The sequence below is a fragment of the Hylobates moloch genome, unplaced genomic scaffold (assembly GCF_009828535.3).
Source record: "Hylobates moloch isolate HMO894 unplaced genomic scaffold, HMol_V3 SCAFFOLD_14, whole genome shotgun sequence".
Lineage (NCBI taxonomy): Eukaryota > Metazoa > Chordata > Mammalia > Primates > Hylobatidae > Hylobates > Hylobates moloch.
This window is the reverse complement of record NW_026652289.1, coordinates 70,954,077-70,969,788: the sequence shown is the minus strand read 5'-3', so window position 1 is coordinate 70,969,788 and position 15,712 is coordinate 70,954,077. Positions and strand designations below refer to the sequence as shown.

At 45.5% G+C, this 15,712-nt stretch overlaps 1 protein-coding gene and 1 pseudogene across 2 annotated transcripts in view; both read right to left on the bottom strand.

The window, feature by feature from the left end:
* Positions 1-6,557, bottom strand: part of TGM5 (transglutaminase 5) — a 34,801-nt gene extending 28,244 nt beyond the window's left edge. For both annotated transcript variants that reach the window (XM_032174810.2, XM_032174811.2), the window contains exons 1-2: positions 6,469-6,557; positions 37-216 (exon numbers count right to left, since the gene is read on the bottom strand). In XM_032174810.2, coding sequence (XP_032030701.1) covers positions 37-216; positions 6,469-6,478 — 190 coding nt within the window. In that variant the 5' untranslated portion in view covers positions 6,479-6,557. The remainder of the gene's footprint in view (positions 1-36; positions 217-6,468) is intronic.
* A 971-nt stretch (positions 6,558-7,528) lies between these two features.
* On the bottom strand, positions 7,529-8,011 carry LOC116481847 (ATP synthase subunit d, mitochondrial-like; annotated as a pseudogene).
* Between the last annotated feature and the right edge of the window lie 7,701 nt (positions 8,012-15,712).

The window sequence follows — 15,712 nt, the reverse complement described above, 5'->3', positions numbered from 1 at the left end:
CACACACAGCCCCTGTGAGCCAGCTGGGGTTCTTACCAGTCTCAACCACGAAGATGATGTTGTCCAGGCCTGGCTGGAAGCCCCTGTTTCTGAAGTACAGGGTGAGGTTGAAGGCCTGGCCCCGGCGAACAAGCAGGTGGTCCACAGTGATCTCCTCCGTGTGGTGCCGCACATTATTTCTGGAGCTCTGGAGGTCTGTGAGGGCCACTTCTAGCCCTGCAATGGGGCAGGCAGGGTTAGACAAAAGAGTGGGGTTGTGGAGCCAATCCTATCTACCACTTACTAGTTCTGCAAACTTGAGAAAGTAACTTAGCCTGAGCCTCAGTTTCCACATCAGTAAAATAAAGTCCATAAGATCAGCCTGCCAGGGTGAGGATGAGGATGAGGATTTAATGAGTTTCCATGCGTGCACGTTCCTCTTTCTTCCTTCCTCTCCTGACCCTCTATCTTCTTCCCCCTTACACCCTCCTGGAGGGGCATGGTTTTCTGCCTCTGTCCAAGTCCTTCTGTAGACCTGGCCAAGTTTGATTGCTCCCTTCAGCCTCACATGGCTTCAGACTCACCCCACATCCACTTTCTTGGACTCAGGTTAACAGTCTCACTTGCCCCTGTACTAGCCGCCAGGTCTGGGGAGCTACTCCCTGGTTTAGTTGCCCTGGGTTAACTTTCCTTGGGCTACCTGCTCTTCTTTTTTTTTTTGAGGCAGAGTCTCACACTGTTGCCCAGGCTGGAGTGCAGTGGCACGATCTCGGCTTACTGCAAGCTGTGCCTCCTGGGTTCACACCATTCTCCTGCCTCAGCCTCCTGAGTAGCTGGGACTACAGGCGCCCGCCACCATGCCCAGCTAATTTTTTGTAGTTTTAGTAAAGAGGGGATTTCACCGTGTTAGCCAGGATGGTCTGGATCTCCTGACCTCATGATCCGCCCGCCTCGGCCTCCCAAAGTGCTGGGATAACAGGCGTGAGCCACCGTGCCCGGCCACTAGCTGCTCTTCTTTTAGCCATCTGCTGGCTCTCTGACCACCACAGGCTGTGTGCTCAGTGCCCTGGGAGCTTGGATGCTGACGACAGTCAAAGAAAATTCCATTCCCAACCTTCTGGAGCCTCTGCTAAAACACAGACTGACCTCACTAGTTTCCAAGTGTGCCTCTGTCAGAAGGGTCTGTTTTTTATTTTTCCTTGTTTGACCATGGTTCTGCCATGGTCTGAGTTACCTGGTGGGCTCACAGCCTTTAAATCACAGTTGGCTCACCCATCTCCTTCTCAGCCTATGCCCATTCACCTGTCACTAACTCTCTTCATGCCTTCCATTAAAACATCTCTAGTGTCTATCCATCCCTTTCCACATTCACATAATTCCAACGTCTTCTCCTCATTCCTAGTCACCATAATGGCCCCCATGAGGTTTTCTGCCTCCTGTCTCTCTCCCCATCTCCCATCTCTTAATGCATTATCAGATTACCTTTCCTCAAGACAATTTAATCATGCCATTCTTTTACTTTACAAGTTCTGAGATCTCCTACAGTCTACCATATAAAAGGCACATCCTTAACTTGACACAGCTCTTCATACTTGGCCTTAGCTTATTCTTGCATTCTCACTTCCATCATTCCCCGCATTGGCCCTCTCATCTAGCCAATCTATGGCCAAGCAAATCCCTGTCTTTGTATTTGCTGTTATAGCCACAACTCAATGGCCCCTCACTCTCTAACCAAATTCCACCTGTCCTCCAGTATCTACCTGCTCCATGAAGCATGCCTCAGTTGGCCCACCCTTCTTTCCATCACCTACTGAGCTATACACTTAACTGAATCGCTCATCTGCTTAATTGACAAGTTAATTTACATGCCGTCCTCATTTGTTCATTTATATCAACAAACCTACTAGTGTAAGGATTAGGATGAGGTGTTCAGATATTTTTCTTAATTACTTTTTTATTTGTCTGTCTTTTGCCTCTAGATATAAGCCAATACGTACAGAGACCTAGCTTCTTTGTCTTGGTTGTATTTAGACTTTTTCAAAGTGAACCAACACATTCAACAGAATCCAACATTCTTTCATGATGAAAATACTCAACAAACTAAGAATAGAAGGGGACTTCCAGCCGGGTGCGGTGGCTCAAGCCTGTAATCCCAGCACTTTGGGAGGCTGAGGCGGGTGGATCACGAGGTCAGGAGTTCAAGACCAGCCTGGCCAAGATGGTGAAACCCTGTCTCTACTAAAAATACAAAAATTAGCCAGGCGTGGTGGTGGGCCCCTGTAATCCCAGCTACTCAGGAGGCTGAGGCAGAGAATTGCTTGAACCTGGGAGGTGGAGGTTGCAGTGAGTTAAGATCACGCCACTGCACTCCAAAGCCCACAGCCAATACCATACTTAATAGTAAAAGGCTGGAGGCTTTCTTGCTAAGATAAGGAACAAGACAAGAATGTCTGCTGTTGTCACATCTATTTAACATTCTACTAGAAGTTCTAGCTAGGGCTATTAGGCAAAAAGAAAAAAAGAAAGAAAGAAAAAGAAAAGAAATCAAAGACATACAGATTGGAAAGAAGTAAAATTGTTTCTATTTACATATGACATAATCTTGTACGTAGAAATTCCTAAGGAACCCACCAAAAAAAAAAATTAATAAATGAATTCAGCAAGGTTGCAGGACACAATATCAATATATAAAAACCAATGGTATTTTCATACATTTGCAAAGAGTAACCTGAAAATAAAATTAAGAAAACAGTTCCATTTATAACAGCATAAAAAAGAATGACTTAGTAAATTTAACAAAAGAAGTGCAAAACCTATACCACAAAACATCATTGAAAGAAATTAAAGAAGACCTAAATAAATGAAAAGACATTCCATGTTCATGGATTGGAAGGCAATATCATTAAGATAACAAGTTTTTCTACAGATTCAACACAATCCCCAACAAAATCCCAACAGCCATTTTGTAGAAACTGACAAGTGGATCCTAAAATTCATATGGAAATATAAGGGATCCATACCAGCCAAACAGTATTGAAAAGTAAATACAAAATTAGAGGAGTGGCACTTCTTGATCAAGGCAATGTGGTAGTGGCATAAGGATAGACATATGGATCAGTGGAATAGAACTGAGAGTCTAGCAATAAACTCCCGTTTATGATCAACTGATCTTTGACAAGGGTGCCAAGACAATTCAATGGGGGAAAGAATGCTGTTTTCAAAAAGTGGTACAGGGGCAAGTGAATATCCACATGCAAAAGAATGAAGTTGGATGCATAACTCACATCATTTATTAAAAATTAACTCAAAGTGGATCAAAGACCTAAACATAAAAGCTAAAGCTATGAAACTCCTACAAGAAAACATAGAGGTAAGTCTTCGTGATCTTAGACTAGGCAACGGTTTCTCAGATATGACAGCAGAAGTACAAGCAGTGACAGAAAAACCAAATGAATTGGACCTCATCAAAATTAATAACTTTTTGTCTTCAAGAACGTCATCAAGAAAGTGAAGAGAAAACCCACAGAATGTTAGGAAATGTTTGTAAATCATGTATCTGGTAAGGGACTTATATCCAGAATACATTTTTAAAAATTTGTATAACTCTACAATAAAAAAGACAACTCAAATTTAAAATGGGCAACAGACCTGAATACATATTTCTCCAAAGGAGATATGCAAAAGGCTAATAAGTACACGAAAAGATGCTCAACATCATTAGTCCTAGGGAAATACAAATGAGATACCATCTCACATCCCCTAGGATGACTATAACAACAAGTGTTAGTGGGGATACAGAGAAATTGGAATCCTCATACATTGCTGGTGGGGTTGTAAAATGGTGCAGCACTTTGGAAAACAGTCTGGAAGTTCCTCAAGATGTTCAACAAAGAGCTACTGTATGACCTAACAATTCCATCCCCAGGTATATACCCAAGATAAATGGAAACATGTTCACATAATGCCTCAATAGTGATAGCAGTATTATTCATAAGAGCCAAGAAGTAGAAACAACACAACTGTCCATCAACTGAAGAACAGATAAACAAAATGATATATCATGCAAAGGAATATCATCTGGCTGTAAAAAAAAGAATGCTGAACATACTAAATATGGATAAACCTTGAAAATATTGTGCTAAGTAAAAGAAGTCAGTCAGACATAAAAAGACACATATTATATGATTATATTTATATGAAATGTCCAGAATAGGCAAATTCATAGAGACAGAAAGTGGATTTAGGGTTTGCTAGGGGCTAAAGAAAGGTGGAATGAGACGTGACTGCCAATATGTATGGGGTTTCTTTTTGAGGTAATGAAATGTTCTGAAACTAGATAGTGGCGATGCTCGCAAAATTTTGTGAGTATATGAAAAACCACTGAATTGTGGACTTTATAAAGCTGAACTTGATGGTATATGAATTATATCTCAATAAAGTTGTTATAAACAAATATGAACCAAATTGACTGTGCCAAAATACCCTAATAAGTATTAAACTTTATCTTAAATCTCTTTGAGTGCTTTTGATTACTTTAACACACATCTTTTTCATAAAATAGTTTTTTTATTATTATGAAAGAAATTAAACACAATGATCAGCATATCGTAGGTACTCGGATTTGCGAGGCTGAATAGAATTCTCTCTCTTTTGCAAAATCACTGCGTACTTATTTCAGATTTCAGATTTAATCAACATCTTATTGAGGGCCTATCTACTCTGTGCCAGGCACTGTGCCAGGTACGCTAGGACAGTTATCTCATTTAATCTTCATCGCATCCTTGGAGGGACAAAATGTCATGTCATCCACACTTGGAGATGAGAAAATCAAGGTTTGGGTGGGTTAAATATCTTGTCTAAGGTTAAACCAGGATTCCTGAGCCCAGTCCAGTGCTCTTCCCATCACCCAAAAGCTGTTGCCCACTGCTGGCTTTCACTCATGATCAAAAAAATGTCCACACCCACTGCCAGCTAAGAAAGCACTTGGCTTTTACCTAACAGTGGAAAAAGAAGCTCACCCCTTTTGGAGACCAATTTATTAGACAGCACTAACTGGCTACAGTTCAGGTTGGGAACATGATGCAGGCTACTCAGCAGGCATGGCAGCATCTGCCTGGCAGCAAGCGCTGGGGCAAAATTCCATCCTCTAGAGACATCCTGGGCCATGTTAATCTCTGCCTAAGACAGGGATGACTCTTCAGCCCAGGTGCCATCTATTCAAATAGGAGGTTCATTGACTACTGGGCATATTTGTTTTCCTTGAGGTGAGAGGAGAATGGGGTGAAATGATCAGGAAATAAACAGCAGCTTGTAGAAAGAACTTTTAAAGGAGGTGATCTTAGTAGTTATCCTAGAGAGACACTCCCACATGAGCACACAGAAGCATGGATAAGGATGTTCTTTGCAATATTGCTTGTGTAATTGGAAAATTGAAAACAACCTAAATGCCCATCAATAGGGGACTGGATTAGAAATTACTTGCACTGATACTATGAGAAATATTGAGGTAGATCTATAGGTACTGACTGGCATGGACAGAGCTCCCAGACATACTGTGGAGTGAAAAAAATCAAGTTGTAGAAATATACACACAATATGATGATACCATGGATATACCAAAAAAGACCACACATGCTAATCCTATGTATTACATTGAGTAAATGTATGTCTGAATGTAAATGTGCAGACAAAAGACAGGTAACAGTGTTTACTCTGGAGATGAGGCTGCCATTGGGGATCGCAGGCAGAGGACTATAGCTTTATCTATAATTATTGATTTATTTTACTCCAACTATGTATTCCTATATTTCTTGTGCAATTAAAAATTTTGAAAATTTTAAAACAAAAATTTAAACACAAAAAGTAATAAATAAAGGTAAGGTTGTTACAGTTGTAGAGAAAGTTGAAAGCTTATTACTCTAAATGATTTCAACTAACGATTTAATCTTCACAGCAGCTCTTTCCAGAGAGAGGGGGATGATATAGAGAGAAGGTTGGTGATGGGAAGATTAGCTAAGATCAGTAATAGACCTTCTGAAATGGAGGAAGAAGAGAAGATATGAAGATTCAGAGAACTTAAGAGCTGGAAGACAATTTCAAGATTGTCTGGTCCAATCCCTCCTTTTTCTGGCAAGGGGGTTGGAAACTAGAGGCAAAGTGACTTGTCCAATGTCAAAGGGTCAGCTAGTAGCAGAGAAGGACAGAAACACTGACCCCCTCATCTCTGGCCCTGCCCTGTCCCACCTGGCTATAGAGGCAGGCATGTTAGCAAGCAGCTGTGTTGCTGTGTTTACCTGTCTGCCTCTACGCTGTCTCCTGGTTCTCAAGCCACCAATGAATACTGAGGTTTCTGGGGTTCTTGCTTTTCCTGCCTCAGTTCTGTATTTACTTCTTTATTTCTCTGAATCCACCCTCCACCCCTTGACTTCCTACAGCCTCTCTCTGTCCTCCTTATCCCTGAACTCCAGTGGCCACAGGGGCTTTCCCTACCTTGGGTCATGGTGGCTGCCTCCGGTTCCTGGGATGCTCCCCACAGAACAGCTGGGCGGTCTGGAGCTTCAGCAAACTGGTGCCAGAGTGTCTACTTCCCCTTCTATTGGAAGCCTCCAGGAGAACTGAAGGCGGGGCTGGACTGCTGCACTGCCACCTGATTACCGAGCAGATCACAACTGGTTTGCTCACTTGCCCTCAGGTTTTTCTTGGCAGTGCTGCTGGATTGAGAGGAGGTGTGGAGGCTGATGAACCATCACAGCCTTGTGCCGTGTGGGCCTTTGATAGCTCTTGAGCAATAGGGCATTCCCAGGCAGGTGCTGTGCTGTGGTGAAGTCAGGAGGGAGAAGCGAGCTGATGGGCCCGCCAGAGGGATGCAGGGGGCTGCTGGAAGGAGCATCAGGGTCCCAAGACTCTGCTCACAGCTTAAAGCACCTCACTGAGCTGAGAACCCTGCTAGGTAACCAAGGCCTCTCTTTTATCCTGAAAAGTCACTTCCTGAATATTAAATGCAAACAGAACCCTCTCTGTCTGGATCTCCTTCGGTATGATTTCACTGTATTTAGCTTTGGCAGTGGCACTGTCTTGCATGAGACCTGGCAGGTCCAGGGCAAATCACAAATAAAAGCAAATAATCACAAATAAAATAGAGGAAAAAAATTGGAAAGATTTACGGAGGAGGTGTGGAAATAGGTGAGAGGGTGGGAATGCCGGTGAGCAAGGGCCTTGATCCTAGTAAGAAAGGCACAAGCCCTTTCATAGGGAGAAAAGCACAGGTGGAAGGAGAGGGCAGGAGGGGGAAGGGCTCTGCCTGTGGAGTGGGTGGGACCCCCATGCCCACTCTGTCTTTCTGTGCTCTAGGGCACTTCTCCCCACATCCCCTGCCTTCTGGGTCCTTCTCTGTGGGGAACCCCATTCACCAGCATTGTCCTCCCTCCTGTATTTTCAATTCTCTCTGTCCCCACTCAGCTCTTTTTTTTTTTTAAACTATATAATTATTTTTATTTTCAATGTCCAGAATGTGTAATATAAGGGCCAGAGCTTCTTCCTGGACTTAATTTTATAAATTCTTCGTTGGTTGGTGAGACCAATAGCAATACTTTTTCTTGTCTAATTTGGTTTCTGGGAAAGCTTCGTTCAAGTCCTCAATGGTCATCTGATCAAATGGAATTAAGTTCCTCATCTTCTCCAGCTGTTTCTCATATTCTCCAGTCCCGGCCTTTGAGAGAGACACCTACTCAGCACAAGTTTTCCCATCTTATTTTCTTCAGCATCCACCTGGGCAGTGTATTTATCCTCTGGTACAGGAAACTTCAGGGCATTAAACTTCTCCCAAAGTCATCCACCAAGCCTGCCTTGGCCACATTGGCCTGTAGTAAGCCCAGTCAATAGCTGGTGGATTCTCAGGTAAAGTAGCCAGCTTGGAGGTGAGGGTCTCATTCCAGGATTTCAGGGAATTAGCAATGGCCTTTTGGTTTTGCGGTATCATCTCTGCAAAAGCTACCCAGTCAACGGTTTTTAGAGCAAGTTTTCACCCAGCCATCTTGGTATCCTTCACCGACCCTGGCAGCCCATGGTCCACACCCCACTCACCTCTTATAGGGTATATGTGCACAAATGCCGTTCACTATTTTAACACAGCACATCCACCTTCAACTCTCATCCCCAGCTTCCTCGGCAGCCCCTGCCCTTTCTCTCAACTCCACTTCTCGGCCAAGCTCCTTGCCCACTGCTTTGCCTCCCACCACCCCTCACCTGCTGCAGACTGCCTTCTGTCCCACAGCTGCCTCGACGCTACGCTCACTTCCCAGCTCTGAGGGCTGGGTGCTGGGTGCCTTTCCTGCTCTTGCCCTGCAAGGCCTCCTGCAGCCCTGCCAGTACTGACCACTCCTCCTGGGCTTAGGTGACTTCTCTCTCTTGGTTGTCTAGCTACCTCCTCATCTGCACTGTCCTCTTCCTCTCAGTCCCCATCACAGACTTTCCCTTCTCGAACTGGTGCCTCCCAGGGATTTGTCTCCATCTCCTCTCTTCTCACTCCACTGGCTCCCGTGTGACACTGGGGACCCCCAGAACTGTGTACTGCAAGCACCTTCTGCTGGACAGCTCTGCTGGGGGAACCTTGGACACTTCACAGCCGAGGAGCCCAAATGGAACTCCTCCTCTTGCTCCTTCCTCTCAAAATACCTGCCCTTCCTCTTGCACATCTGGTCTTGGTGAGTGAGGACACTGTCCATCCATCATTTCAGGGGACACCTGCATGCCACCTTGTACTTCTCTAGCTTCCTAACCTCCCTTTAGCCCATCAGTCCAGCCCAATTCCTGATGCTGTCCTGAAACGGTGCCCCTTGCTCTGCCTTCACTGAAGCCCCCGCTTACCTGGATAACTCCTAACCAGTTTCCCATTCACCCTTTCTCCAAATGAGTCACCAGTGATTTTTCTGAAGTGCCAATTCCATCAGGTTGCTCCCCTGCTTAAGATCCCACAGTGGGTAAAGTCCAGACTTCTCAGCATCACCCTCAAAGCCTTGAGGGTCTTCCCCTCCCTACCTGGAGGCCAGGAAGGTTGACCCCCTCTCTCCCGCACCTCCCTCTCTCCCTCTGTCTTGCATGTATCAGCCTCTCTCTTTCTGAAATGTCCTCCTCTCACTCATCTACTTTCTGCAGTACCCAGGCTCAAGCATCGCCCCTGCAGGAAGTCTTCCTGACACCCTTCCTCTGCTGCACCAGGATTCTAATCAGGGGCTGCTTCTTCTGCATTTCCTATTAGCCCACTCACGCCTTAACATTATGAATACTTATCTATCTTTCCCCCAATCACCCTGGATGGCATGGACTGTGTCTTATTAACAGCATTCCCACTGCTTAATAATGACAGTGCCTAATAGTAGCAGAACGACTAATACAACCAGCAGTAGCTTTTAATAACATATATTATTTTGAGGTATTTATATGCATGACCCCACTTGGTCTTACAACATCCCCATGGTTAGTTACTGTTACTGTTCCTACATTACAGATGAGGAAAGCAAGGCTTAAAGACATTAAATAGATCATTCACAAAGAACTGGTAGAGCTAGATTTTGAATGCAGCCATCAGACTCCAGAGCCTGGGTGCTTCGTAAGTGCTTGCCTGCTGCAATATCTGGAACATAGTTGGTTTTCCAGTTCGTATTTATTGCCCGATAGAGTGAATGAATTAAAAGATGATCCCTACATAAACAAATGGATGAATGCCTGAACCCACTGCCACATGCTGAGATGGGTTAGCTGGGAAGGAGGAAGGAGCATAGAGAGGAGAGCGTAAGGGGCATAGGCAGGAGAGGGGGAACAGGAAGGTAAGTGCAGCTAGGGTAACTGTGGTGGCCAAAGGAGAAAGTGCCCAATGGCCAGCTGGACTCCAGTATGTTTTGTGGTGCCCAGGCCAGCCCGAAGCATCTGGGAACAGTTGAGAGGATTTTGGAGCAATCAGGCAGTCACTCTGAGTAAAGTCCCTTGAGTTGTGCCAGCCTGAGTGGCTGAACTCTTGGCAGCTTTGCCCATGCCCCATCCTTGAGGAGAGGGCAGGGAACTCACACCCATGGTGGAGGGCCTGGGCCTCCCCCAAAGGACCTCACATGGTCAGGAGCACTTAGAGAAGGATTGTTTAAGGTAGCCACTGGACGAGAGAGGAGGCGGAAGCACCGCAGGGGCATGAAGCCCATTCGTAGGGCCAGGAAAACCCCGGCCAGCTCCTCTGCCTGGACCCTAGGGCTGAATAAGACCTGGGCTCTGGGCCTAGAGAGGTGGTTTATAGGTTCAGCCCCTCATTCGATTTCTGTGAGCCATTAGTCAGAGGGTATGTGGGTGAGGGTGCTGGGGAGAGGGAGACAGCTCTGATAGAGCATCTTGTCCCTCAGCTCAGGGGAGGGGACAGGGAGGGAAAGGGAGGCTAAGCAGAGTTGATGAGCACCTTCCTGTCTGGAAGGAAGCAGGGCTGTGCCCACAGGGAGGGACACCTGAACAGAGAAGTGAGGACACATCTGCCATCCGCATGGGGCAGGCCAGTGCTCACTAGGTGGGGGTGGAGAACCTCCAGAACTTCCCTTTTTTCTTTAATTTTCCAGATGGGGTCAGAGCTTTCTAAGACCCAGAGAGACTTAGGTGCTGATTCTGGCCCTGCCATGAATTTCCGTTGTGCCCCTGAGCAGGTGACAGTTTATTTACCTGTAGAATCAGAGCCCGTGACGGGCTGGGTGCCTGGGTCTGAGGGAGGGTGAGGAGGTGCCCCACAGACGATTGCACAGGGAAGCCACAGCTGGCAGATGCCAATGGATTCCTCTTTCCCCTTCTTTTCCCACCCCTAGAAACAGAGACAGTCACCCTGGAGAAGGGATTAAATGGTAGAGGGCCTCTGTGAGTGCGCTTCACAATTTACAAAGCACTTCAATTAAAAAAATTTTTTTAAACTTTTATTTCAGGTACATGTGCAGATTTGTTACATAAGTAAACTCGTGTCAAGGGGATTTGTTGTACTGATTATTTCACCACTGAATACTAAGCCTAGTACCCAATAGTTCTTTTTCTGCTCCTCTCCCTCCTCCCACCCTCAACCCTCAAGTAGACCCCAGTGTCTGTTGTTTCCTTCTTTGTGTTCATAAGCTCTCACTATTTAGCTCCAACTTCTAAGTGAGAACATGAGAAATTTGGTTTTCTGTTCCTGTGTGAGTTTGCTAAAGATAATGAGCTCCAGCTCCATCCATATTCCTACAAAAGACATGATCTCATTCTTTTTTATGGATGCATAGTATTCCATGGTATATATGTACCACATTTTCTTTATCCAATGTGTCATTGATGGGCATTTAGGTTGATTCCATGTCTTTGCTATTGTGAATAGTGCTGCAATGAATATTCGCAGGCATTTGTCTTTATGATAGAATGATTTATATTCCTCTGGGTGTATACCCAGTAATGGGATTGCTCGGTCAAATGGTAGTTCTGTTTTGAGCTCTTTGAGGAATCACCATACTGCTTTCCACAATGGCTGAACTAATTTACACTCCCACTAACAGTGTATATGTGTTCCCTTTTCTCTGCAGCCTTGTCAGCATCTGTTTTGTTTTTTTTGTTTGTTTGTTTGTTTGTTTTTACTTTTTAATAATAGCCATTCTAACCAGTGTAAGATAAGATGGTATCTCATGGTGGTTTTGATTTGCATTTTTCTAATGATCAGTGATATTGAACTTTCATTCATATGCTTGTTGGCCACATGTATGTTTTCTTTTGAAAAGTGTCTGCTCATGTCTTTTGCCCACTTTTTAATGGGGTTGTTTTTCTCTTGTAAATTTGTTTAAGTTCCTTATAGAGACTGGATATTAGATCTTCATCAGATGCATAGTTTGCAAATATTTCCTCCCATTCTGTAGGTTGTCTGTTTACTCTGTTGATAGTTTCTTTTGCTGTACAGAAGCATTTAAGTTTAATTAGACCCCATTTGTCAGTTTTTGCTTTTGTTGTGATTGCTTTCAGCATCTTCATCATGAAATCTTTGCCTGATACTATGTCTAGGATGGTATTGTCTAGATTGTCTTCCAGGGTTTTTATAGTCTTGGGTTTTACATTTAAGTCTTTAATCCATCTTGAGTTGATTTCTGTATACAATGTAAAGAAGGGGTCCAGTATCAATCTTCTGGATATGGCTAGCCAGTTATCCCAGCACCATATACTGAATAGGGAGTCCTTTCCCCATTGGTTGTTTTTGTCAGTGTTGTCAAAGATCAGATGGTTGTAGGAATGGGGCCTTGTTTCGGGGCTCTCTATTCTGTTCCGTTGGTTTATAGGCCTGTTTTTGTACCAGTACCATGCTGTTTTGGTTATCGTTGCCCTGTAGTATAGTTTGAAGTTAAATAATGTGATGACCCCAGCTTACAAATACTTTATATTTATTTTTATGCAGAATAAATATACATACTTATTTATGTATACTTTATATATACAAATATTTTATTTATTTATTTATTTATTATTTTGAGATGGAGTCTCACTGTCACCCAGGCTAGAGTGCAGTGGCACAATCTTGGCTCACTGCAAACTCCACCTCTCAGGTTCAAGCAATTGTCCTGCCTCAGCTTCCTGAGTAGCTGGGACTACAGGTGCACACCACCATGCCTGGCTAATTTTTTGTATTTTCAGTAGAGATGGGGTTTCACCATGTTGGCTGGGCTGATCTCTAACTCCTGACTTCAGGTGATCCTCCTCCCTTGGCCTCCCAAAGCGCTGGGATTACAGGAGTGAGCCACCCTGCCTGGCCACAAAGCACTTTAGAATACACTGCCTCATTTGATCCTCACAGCAACCCCATGAGGGAAGGTCAGGCTGACACTCCTATCGTTATGTTATCATTTTACCCCTGGGGGAACCAGGATCACACCATGAGGGAGTCCAGAGCTCTTTTCTTTGTATCACACAATTATGCTGGATGTCGTGAACCCCAAAACCATCAGCCACAAGGACCTGAAGATGACAGATTCTGTGCACACCATGGGGGGACGGGAAGACCAGGAGTCAGGAGCCAAGGGTGCTGCCTGGCTGGTGCTGCTTCCATGCTCCACAGTGGAACATTTCTTTTGTCACAGTTTGTCTGCAGGAGCAGACACCACATTGCCTGGCCTGGGTGGCCAGCCTCACTGTGTTGTTGTGAGGCCAGGGGAGACTTGCTTAGGAGCTGGTCTCAGGAGGTACTATAGCAGTGGGCATGAAGGAATTCCAGCATTCCAGGCCCTGGGGGATGTCCAGCTGGAAGGGAACTTTGAGATGATCTAGTTTATTCAACTGAAGTGGAAAAAGAAAGCTAGACATGCTTGCCTAAGCAAAACGAAGAAGGAGGAGGAGGAGGAGGAGGGTAGGGGGTTGGGGGACGATACAGAGTATAATTTTTTTTTTTCTTTTTGAGACGGAGTTTCACTTTTGTTCCTCAGGCTGGAGTGCAATGGTGGGATCTCAGCTCACTGCAAACTCTGCCTCCTGGGTTCAAGAGATTCTCCTGCCTCGGCCTCCCGAGTAGCTGGGATTATAGGTCCTGCCACCACGCCCAGCTAATTTTTGTATTTTTAGTAGAGATGGGGTTTCACCATGTTGGCTGGGCTAGTCTCGAACTCCTGACCTCAGGTGATCAGCTTGCCTCAGCCTCCCAATGTGCTGGGATTACAGGCGTGAGCCACCACACTCGGCCCAGAGTATAATAATTTTTAAAGCCAATTTTTAGTTGGGGACAGGGAAAATAATTTGAAAGGTAGGCTGGAAAGGCAGAAATGACCAGCATCCACATCCCCCTGAGAGGTCTTTCCCAGGCCAGTAGGAAGCCTGCCTGCTGTCTTCTCCAGTGACACAGCCAGGAATAGGAAAGGAGGGCAGTGACTAAACATGAGGACTCAGTGCTTGGCAGACAGGTGAGGTTTCACATTCCTGCAAGGGCAGCTCAGGTGGCCCTCTCCTGATGGCAGGGAACCACCTGGAACACAGCATGACGGGGCAGTGACAGGGCACCACGGAAATGCCCAATGGCACCTCATGGGGATGGGTGCAGCTGACACACGAGGCGGAGTGAGGACATGCAGGCTCCTACCCTTCCTGACCCAAGCAGCTGCGTGCAGGCAGGGCTGGGGGCCACCCCAAGAGAGAAAATAGGCCAGGTGCGGTGGCTCACACCTGTAATCTCAGCACTTTGAGAGGCCAAGGAGGGTGGATCACGAGGTCAGGAGTTTGAGATCAACCTGGACAACATAGTTGAACCCTGTCTCTACTAAAAATACAAAAAATAAAATAAAATAAAATTAGCTGGGCATGGTGGCAGGCACCTGTAATTCCAGCTACTTGGGAAGCTGAAGCAGGAGAATCGCTTGAACTCGGGAGGCAGAGGTTGCAGTGAGCCAAGATCGCACCACTGCACCCCAGCCCGGGCAACAGTGACAGACTCCGTCTCAGAAAAAAAAAAAAAGAGAGAGAGAGAGAAAATAGAAGGGAAGGAGAAGGAGGACTAGGGGCAAACAAAAAAATACAGAGAGGAGAGGGAGGGGGAAGAAGAGGAGGGAGAGCAGGAAAAGGGAGAAGAGGAGGAAGAAGAGAGAGAGAAAGAGGGAGAGGAGGAGGGGAAGGGAAGGGAAGACTGAAAGAAGTCAAAACTATACAGCCACGGAGCAGGTGCAGAGTGGACGTGCCTGCAGACTGACAGGAAGATGCTCTCCCTTCCTATGTTTCTGAATTTTCTAAATTATCTATGATGGAGATGTATCCATTTGTAATGCTGACTTTTCAACAACATAATAAAAGGGAAAATAAAGAAATTTGGATGGTGTGTCCAGCCACCAGAGTCCCAAGGCTGAAAGCAAGAATGATCTCTTGAGAAATGTTAGCAAAGATTTTCTCTGGGATGGGGGAGCTATTGGTGATTTTTCTTTAGTTAGTGTTTTTTTTTTTTTTTTTTCCACTTTCCAAATCATCTAGAATGAGCAGGAGTAATTTTGGTAACCACAGGAGAAAGAAATACAAAAAGAGTGGCTCCCTCTGTCCTTAAAATAACAAAAACTAAAGACACAAAGGAGGCTGGGCGTGGTGGCTCATGCCTATAATTCCAGCACTTCGGGAGGCCGAAGCAGGCGGATCACCTGAGGTCAGGAGTTCGAGACCAGGCTGGCCAACATGGGGAAAACCCGACTCTACTAAAAATACAAAAAAATTAGCCGAGCATGGTGGCGTGCCTGTAATCCCAGTTACCTGAGAGGCTAAGGCAGGAGAATCGCTTGAACCCGGGAGGTGGAGGTTGCAGTGAGCCAAGATCACGCCATTGCACTCCAGCCTGGGCAACAGGAGAGAAACTCTGTCTAAAAGAAAACAAACGAACAAACAAACAAACAAAAAAAACACCACACAAAGGAAGAGAGGCTGAGAGTTGGGATGATGGGGAAGAATGCAAGATGAGGGTGAGGGAGCAAGAGGCAAAGGTGGGGACAGGGATAGCAGGTGAGGCTGTTGCTAGACAGCAGCCAGCTATGCAGCGCTTCCCAGTCATCCTGTCTGTCAATGAACGCGTGTGAAAAGGTGGCTGCCTGTGCCTCCCAGGATACTCTAGGCTGGAGGCAGAGCAGTCCTGCTGGGCAGCTTCTGGCCAGTTGGCACGGGGTTGCTGTCCTCTCGGCACATCCAAGCCACCCTCCCCAGGCCTCCCTCCATCCTCTGCCTGCAGGCTTACTAAGACAATGTAAATGGA